The following is an 8,180-nucleotide window of genomic DNA, read 5'->3' as shown; positions in this document are numbered from 1 at the left end:
CGGAAGAGGCGCAGGGCCGCAGGAAAGGCGGCCGCGGGCAGGCGTGAGATAACAGCACCGGGCGCTTTATCTCACATCCTCCCGTCCGGTGCTTTTCCTGCCGCGCTCCCCGCTCCGGCCCCAGCGCCCGTTGCTGTCGGCACTAAGGTGTGACCCGTCCTAAGGTCCCCAGGGACAGGTTCCCCACCTCCCTGGCAGGGGGGACGGGTGGTTCAGCTGCGTGGCAGCAGCTCGAGCCGGAGCCCTGCATCGATCCGCGCTGCATCTTAAATCCCGCAGCAGCTGAAGCAAGCGGTTTTCAGCGCCAGGGCGGGGGGGCTTCTCCGTGGGCGAGCCGGCTCTGGCACCGGAGTGAGACACCGGGGCTGCTTCCGCAGCCGGTACCACGACAGTTGGCACAAGGACCTTGCCCCCATCAGCGTTTTAAGGGCGATGCCCGAGCTCTGTCCGTGGGAAAGGGTCCTCCTGGGCTATGTGGGGTTCCTGGAGTTACACTGGAGAAGGAGATCCAAAGGGTGGTGGATGAGCAGGAGTGGGGTGTGGGGGTGCAGGATGCCCCTCGCTCTGCTGCATCACCCCTAAACAGGAGGGTCTCAGCAGAGCTCTCCACACGTGGCCACATCCCCATCTGGGCCCTGGAGCGGAAGGTGCTGGGATAGCCAGGATGGAGGGGTGGGGTGGGCAAGGGGCCTCCTCCCAGTGCCACCCTCCCCCAGCTGCCGCCGGGGTGGGGACGTGGGTTCCTGCTCCATTAAGCCCTGCAGCTTTTCTCCTCTAAAGCCTGATTACTTGGCGGTGCCTGTGTGCGTGCGTGCTTGGGAGGGAGGAGGAGGAGGAATTTCACAACAACAAGTGTTTGCAGCCACACTGGACCCAGCTGCCCCGGAGTCGCCCCAGGGACAGCAGCATAGCATCCGCTCCAGGAAGGCTCTTGCTGTCACTGCTGAGCCCATGGCGCTGCTGGAGCAGCTGGGCATGTGTGCTGGGCATGCTGGGGCATGGCAGGAGGTCAGCACTGGGGCTTGGAGGTGGATGCTGTGGCACCCTGTGGGGTTGGAGGTGGGCACTGCAGCTCCTGGTGAACCTTGGAAGTGGATGCTGCAGCTCCCTGTTTGGTTTGGAGATGAACACTGCAGCTCTTGGTGGGGTTAGGAAGTGGATACCATGGCTGTCCATGGGATTTTGGAGTGGACATTGCAGCTCTTATGGGAATTTGGAGGTGAACACCATGGCTGCCCATGGGATTTGGAAGTGCATGCTGGAAGTGACTCAGAATTGAATGGTGCAACTCCCTATGGGATTTGGGGTGAACGCTGCAGCTCTTGGTGGGGTTTGGAGGAGGATGCTGTGGATCCCTGAGGCACCTGAAGGTGGACACTACTGCTCTCCATGTGGCTTCCTTCCCCTGCCCTGTGCTGGCTCAGGGACAATGGTCCAGGAGGAGAAGGAGGAGGAGGAGGAGGAGGAGAAGGGGTGCAGCCTAGCCTGAGCTGGGTGAGCAGCATCCCTGGGACTGTGGGAGCTGGGCTGTTGCCTTCATAGCACTTGGCCTGGGGGACAGGGGTGGCTGCAGGGTGGGAACCAGGCACCCCTGGCACCAGCTCCAGCTCCTGGCCCAGGAGCATTGCGCTGGCTCCTGCCGGCCCATCCAGTGTGGGGCCGCACGCCGCTGGAGCGGAGCGGGAGATGAGCCCCGTGACTTCCCTGGGGCTGGTGTCCCTGGGGGAGGAGAGCTGGGCACAGACAGCCTTTAAGTATCAGAGTGCCATTGCTACCAGGCCAGGACTTCCCCTGTGACCCCCCACTTGTGTCTGGATGGCGACCCTTTTAGAGAGCAGCGGAACGGATCTCCACCGAGGTCCGTTCCCTGGAGTTCCTTTGTTCGCGGCGCTGAGATTTTCATGGCAGGGGGAGGAAGAGCCGCTTTGAAAAGCCTCTTGGCTCTTGCCAGCGCTAACTCTCTTTTCTTTTCTCCTTGCAGAGCCGCGTGGTGTGTCCCAGAGCCGCAGAGTATGTCTGTGCACTGAGAGCACCCTGAGTCCTCCGCAGCCAGCGCGGGAGGAGACGCCCCGTTGATGCGCGGCCCCGTCTGAGCGTCCCCGGTGGCTGGCGGGCCAGTGCTACCAGAAGGGCTTTGGGGGTCTTTCACTTTGGCATTAGGGTGGGTTTTTGGGTTTTTTGTTGGGGTTTTTTTTTTGGTTTTTCGGCTTTTTTTTTTTTTTTTTTTGAATTTTGAATTTTGGGGTTGGTTTGGTTGTTGTGCTCCGGGCACCATGTCAAATTCGGGCTCCCATCAAGACACTGGGAACAAGCCAGAGACGGAAAAAAATAACCAAGATGACTCTCAACCCCCTGTCAACTCCGAGAGGAGGAACAAAAGTGGAATAATAAGTGAACCTTTGAACAAAAGTCTTAAGAAGTCCCGTCCACTCTCCCACTATTCCACCTTTGGTAGCAGCAGCTCGGTAAGCGAACATTCAGAGAAAGGCCACCCCTTAGCTAATGGCAACGATGCAACTGTGGATAAAAGTCATTCTACCTCAAAGCACAAAAACATCTCTAGTATGCTGAGCAAATTAGACCGGATGTCGGAGCTCTCCTCAGAAGGACAGACCGCCCTCCAACAGTTTGCTCAGTCGACAGAAATGCTCAAAAGAGTGGTACAGGAGCATCTTCCTCTAACAAGCGAGCACGGGACTGGTATCTCTGACATGGAGGCAGTCTCAGCTGCAGAGACAATGAACGGCCCCTCTGATTTTCCTTACCTGGGGGCTTTTCCCATCAACCCAGGCCTTTTCATTATGACCCCTGCCGGCGTGTTTCTGGCAGAGAGCGCGCTCCATATGGCTGGCTTGGCAGAGTATCCCATGCAGAATGAGTTGGCATCTGCCATCAATTCGGGGAAAAAGAAACGGAAAAGATGCGGCATGTGCCCGCCCTGCCGAAGACGGATAAACTGCGAGCAGTGCAGCAGTTGTAGAAATCGCAAAACTGGCCACCAGATTTGCAAATTCCGAAAATGTGAAGAACTCAAAAAGAAGCCTTCTGCAGCACTGGAGGTAACCGGCCCCTCTCAGGCACCCTAACCCCTCCTCGGGCTGCGCTCCTGGGTTTGGATCTTGCCCTAGATAATAAAACACCTGGTACTTCTTACTTTTTTTTATTTTTCCCTTTTCCATTAACAGCTCTCACCCTGAGATGTGTGCTCTGCCCAGTGCTCCCAGTCCCCACCCCCTGCTATGTACTGGGGTTGATTGATGTGGGGAGGAGGGCTGGGGTCTCTCCCTGGACACACTGGACTTTGCTCTCCCCTTTGCAAGCACAGGCAGCAGCAGGGCTCTGCTGGGGTGTTGGTGACAGCATCCCCTGTCCTCAGTGGATGGCAGCTCCCTGAGCTTGGGAGCAACATCTAACCCCAGAGCAGGGGGATGACTTTTCGGGGCAGACCTTGGGGTAATTGGTGATGGTCAAACCTGTGGCCACAGTTCAGCCAAAGCCGAGCCCCTCAGCTCACTCTGCTCTGAGCAGGAGCACAACGATCCCTGGTTTTGGGAGCAAACTGCTGCAGTGTGCACTGGGCAGCATCCCCAGTGCAGTGGCTGTGCTGGGTCTCCCTGGGCCAGGATGACTCCATAAGGCAGCAGCTGGATTTCCTGTGGCAGCAGTGCTCCTGTTCCAGCACCCAGCAGAGCCAGGCACATCCCTGCTCCTGCTGGGGATGCCCAGGTGCCCTGGTGTGGGCCAGCTGCTCAGGCTGCCACTGCCCACCATGGCCTGCTTGTGGATGTCCTTGGCTTTGGAGGAGAGCCATTGGGTTGAGGTGCCACCTTGCCAAATCCACTGGGGAGGTGTGACATTCATGTGGGGACTACAGGGAAGGTCTGGTGACTTGGATTGTGTGGGTCTGAAACTCATTCTGGGCCATGGGCAGCTGCTGGTGGCGTGGCATGGCTGGGGGCTGGGTGCCAGCAGGGCAGGGGTGCCCCATGCACACATTGCTCTGGCAGAGCCTCCCTCTTCCTGCACACCCAGGTGCTGTGCTGAAGCCAGGTTTGATTTTTCTGTGAGCTGACCCCACTCTCAGCCATGCTGGTGTGCTTCCTCCTCCTGGTGAGCACATCCCCATGGAGGGACAGATAGGCTAAAAAGTCACCTGGACATCAGCTGGATCATGCATCCTGGCAAAAGGGCTTTGCCCATCCTCTGGTGGCCCTAATGCAACCAAAGCCCGCCGCTCCTTTAGCCACGTTCTACGTTTTTCAATTAGCATCAGCTCTGAATGAATACTGAAGGGGAAAAAAAATCTATTTGGGCGGTGGGGATGAGGAGAGGGGGACTGTGTCTTTCAAAAACCGCTGTATTGCTAAATTATATTCTTGTTCTAATTTGCTGAGTCAGTGATCTGGAAAAAGGGAGAAAGGGAAAAAAAAAGTTCATTTCTTCCAAAGAGTCCTAAAGCGGGTCAATAGACTCGGAGCTTGCAGCAGCTGGAGCAGTCGCTCCCTTCTCCCAGTGCTGGGTCTGGGGGTGATAAATAGCACCAGGAACCCATGGAACAGTCACCCCTGGGATGGGTTTCTCCATCTCATGACTGGCTGGGAAATTGAGGCCACTGAAATAGGGTTCTGCATCTGGTAGAGCTGGGCCCACCAGAGATGAGCCCCATCCCCCTGGGCATGACCAGGTGTGTTGAGGCTCTAGAGAGATGCCACCTTGCAGGTGGGATGGACACCTGAGCAGGTGTGGGTCACTCCAGGGCGTCACCATCCCCTTTTCATGATAGACCATCCCCTCCCTCAGAACATCCACTCACACTGTATGTTGACCTTGGTAGGGTTGTGGCAGGGACAGGGACACCATGACCCCGGCCGATGTCCCAGGTCACCTGGGTCAAAGCTGGGTTCTTGAATCTCACCTGTCAACCAGCCTTGCTCATACCATGGGCCAGCTGTAGGGCAACCACCAGCACCTCTGCTGTGCTGGAGACATGTCTGGAGAGGGCCAGGATGCAGAGTTCCATGGACTGCTGGTGCTGGTGGGGTGCCACCACACCCCTGTACTGCCCACTGGGACAGGAGGGGCCATTCTGTGGCCCTTCATATGGGGCTGAAACATTCACAAGGCTTTGTGAAGCATTGTTCCTGTCTGGGGGGGCAGTGCCATTGCCCCCCGGAGGAAGGACAGTGACTCTGTCCTGCCACCCCTGTGCATCCAGAGGAGCGTCCTCAGAGAGCCCACACAGGGGCTGCAGCTACGATTAAACATTGATCTAAAATCAAGCAGTAAAAAAAAATAGAATTAAACCTTTATGGTGGTGTAAAAAAATGGGCTAAATCCCTCAGTGGCTGTTAAGCTTTATCTGCACATCTACAGAGCCCGAAGAACCGGTCACTGCTGGTGTCCCACTGTGCTGGGGCTGCCTGGGGCTCTGGGACCGGCCAGGCCAGGTGCTGGGAGCAGGCAGCAGCACGTCCCTGCCCTGACCAGGCTCCCCTGGGCTCTGCCAGCCCCAGCAACCCTGGCTGATGCTGTGGGGGCTGCTGGCCAGCCCTGCACAGGTCACCCTGGCCTTGTCTGCAGAGCTGTAGGTCACATGAAGGCCACGAATAGTTGGGATTTGACTCATCAGAGCTGTTCTCCACCCAGAGAAGCTGTGCTGAAGAGCTCTGGTGGCCCAGATAGAGCCCGTGAGGGTCACTGTCACCCTCACATCAGCCTCACAGACAGACTCTAGCCGCGGAGGACAAGGGGTGAGCGTGTTAAACTGAAAGGGGATAGATTTAGGTTGGACATAAGGTAGAAATGTTTATGATGAGGGTTTGAGGCCCTGGTACAGGTTGCCCAGAGAAGCTGTGGCTGCCCCATCCCTGGAAGTGTCCAAGGCCAGGCTGGATGGGGCTTGGAGCAGCCTGGGCCTAGTGGAAGGTGTCCCTGCCCATGGCAGGGGATGGAATGAGATGAGCCTTAACTCTCTTCTAAACCATTCTGTGAGTCTGTGATTGTGGGGATGAGGGGGATCTCTCCTGGGCACCCACATTAGAGCTGGTTGTCCATCTTCCTTTAATAATAAAGGAGCAGAGGTATTTATCAGACATCTCCTCCCAGACCCATGAGAGCCCCCTCTCTCTCCCCTCTTTCCTCTCCTCTGGGGTGATGGATCTGGGTATGTGGCCCTTGCTGAAGAGTCCACCCTGCTCTGCCTGTTCTGCACTCAGTGCCTAGGGTGGGATCCAGCGTGGCCATGGTGGAGTGCCACAGCCCTGTGCATGGCTGGGCACAGGCACTTGTGCCTCCCCAGGTGTCTGATTATGTGTCATAGACACCTTGGAGAAGGGGTGATGCCTGTGATGGCCTCAGCTCAATGTGCTCCCCAGCATGGGCTGGGAGCAGGAGCAGGTGGGCTCTCTCAGCAGCCTGGTGGGCACCACCAGCTCCTGCCCATTCTGGCCCCTGTGCCCCTGCCCTTGCCCAAGCCCTGTGTTGGGCTGTGGAAGGGGACACCCTCCTGCAGGGATGGGGTGATGCTGCTCAGGTGTTTCATTGAGGCTTGGTTGGTGTCTCAATCCAAGACAAGGACCCAGTGAGATCTGGCTGACTCCTGCATGGAATTAGGGACCAAAATGTGCCTGGTTTGATTCTTAGATGCTACATGAGGTGTTCCACACACAGGCTGCACATGGGCTCAGTAGTGCCCCTGCTTGCCCCATGGCAGCCAGTCTGCTGGCCCACACCTGTCACTGCAGCCTGTGGCCTCTTTCCCATCGGTGTCCCTTGCTTGTTTGGAGATGTGGGACCTGAAGGGTCCTCTCAGGTGATTGTGTGGTGATCCTGTGGTGATTTTGTGTCTGGCTGGCACAGCTCAGCTTTGTTTGGGGCTGTTGGCACTGAGAGATGTTGTGGTCCTTGCATACTCCAGCCATGTTCTCATGAACATTGTGCAGACTTTCCACCTCATCCAGATGGAAAATGTCCCTGGTTCTCCTTCCAGAGGACCACAGTGCTACTGGGGCTTGGCCCCACACTATCTTTCCTGGAGGTGGCTTCTAACAGAGCTTGTCTGTTGCTGGGCCCTTTGTTGGCTGTGGGTTGAGCCTAGTGGGACTCATCCCTCTTCCCTGTTGAGGGGCTGAGGTACCTGGTGGTGCCTGGGGCTGCTCTCTTGGGGTCAAGGTTGATCCTTGAGGCTGAGCATGTCCCATGTCCTGCTCTGGTGTCCCCAGGCCCATTCAACTCGTACTCCCTAGCCCAGTTTCCATCCAAATGTGCTCCTAAACCCATCTGGTACCTGGGCTCCTGTCCTCTGGGTATCTGTCTGTCCGTCCATGGCAGGGACTGTGGGGCTGGCAGTGAGGGGACTGTGCTGGGCTGTGCCAGGCCATGCTGACTGCCCACAGCCTGGCCACTGTGCTCACTGCTGGCCAGAGGGGAAGCCAGGGGCTGTGCCATTGTGCCAGCTGCAGCATGGGGACACGGGGACACAGGCATGTGGGAACAATGGCCCACGGCCAGGGAGGGGCCTGGCAGCAGGGGGACCCCGGTCTCCCTCCTGCTGGCATCGTGGGTTGGCAATCTTGGCATGTAGAGCAGCACCAAAGGGTGCTGAGCCTGGGCTGGATCCATCCCAAGGCTGGGGGCTGGGGTGCAGGGGTGGGGGTGAGGGGTGGCTGCTCAGCCCTGGTGCTGCACACCTGTGCTGGACCCGACCTAATGCCTTCTCCCTTCTTCTTCTGTCCCCCTCCCTGTCTCTCTTCCTTTCCAGAAGGTGATGCTTCCTACAGGAGCCGCGTTCAGATGGTTCCAGTAGGAACGGGAATCCCAAAGCTCTGTCATCCAAGTGCAATGTCACTGCTTGCTTGTGTTGTCTCAGGCAAGGGATTTTTGGCTGAAATGAATGGATGCACCTGTGTCTCTTTAGAACCAAAAATATTTTCTCGCAAATCTCATTCCTGTTTTTATAATTTTTTTCTTTTTTTTCCTTTTTTTTTTTTGCGTTCGTTTTAACATCTTCGAGTCCTAGTCAGACATTTAACTGCTTTTCAAATAAAAAAAACAAAAAAATAATTAAAAGAAAAAAACAATGGATCTGTAAAGTACCAAGACTTAATAGACAGAGTATGGACAATCAGTTTCTTTCTGTGTTTTGGTGTTGATGTTGTTTATGTGTGAAAGATGCAGTACTT

General features: G+C 56.5%; 1 protein-coding gene across 2 annotated transcripts in view; it reads left to right on the top strand.

Annotated features, from left to right (window-relative positions):
- Positions 1 to 1,980: 1,980 nt before the first annotated feature.
- The window catches only part of CXXC5 (CXXC finger protein 5), a 6,823-nt gene continuing 623 nt past the window's right edge, over positions 1,981 to 8,180 (top strand). The window contains exons 1-2 of one of the 2 annotated variants that reach the window (XM_005425357.2): positions 1,981 to 3,059; positions 7,760 to 8,180. The exon at positions 7,760 to 8,180 is cut by the window's right edge and continues 623 nt beyond it. In XM_005425357.2, coding sequence (XP_005425414.1) covers positions 2,274 to 3,059; positions 7,760 to 7,804 — 831 coding nt within the window. In that variant the 5' untranslated portion in view covers positions 1,981 to 2,273 and the 3' untranslated portion in view covers positions 7,805 to 8,180. The remainder of the gene's footprint in view (positions 3,060 to 7,759) is intronic. The other variant, XM_031060590.1, reaches the window with a different exon arrangement.

Source organism: Geospiza fortis, unplaced genomic scaffold (assembly GCF_000277835.1).
Source record: "Geospiza fortis unplaced genomic scaffold, GeoFor_1.0 scaffold413, whole genome shotgun sequence".
In the NCBI taxonomy this organism is placed as follows: Eukaryota; Metazoa; Chordata; class Aves; order Passeriformes; family Thraupidae; genus Geospiza; species Geospiza fortis.
Note: the sequence above shows the minus strand (reverse complement) of the source record. Positions and strands in the feature narration are given on the sequence as shown.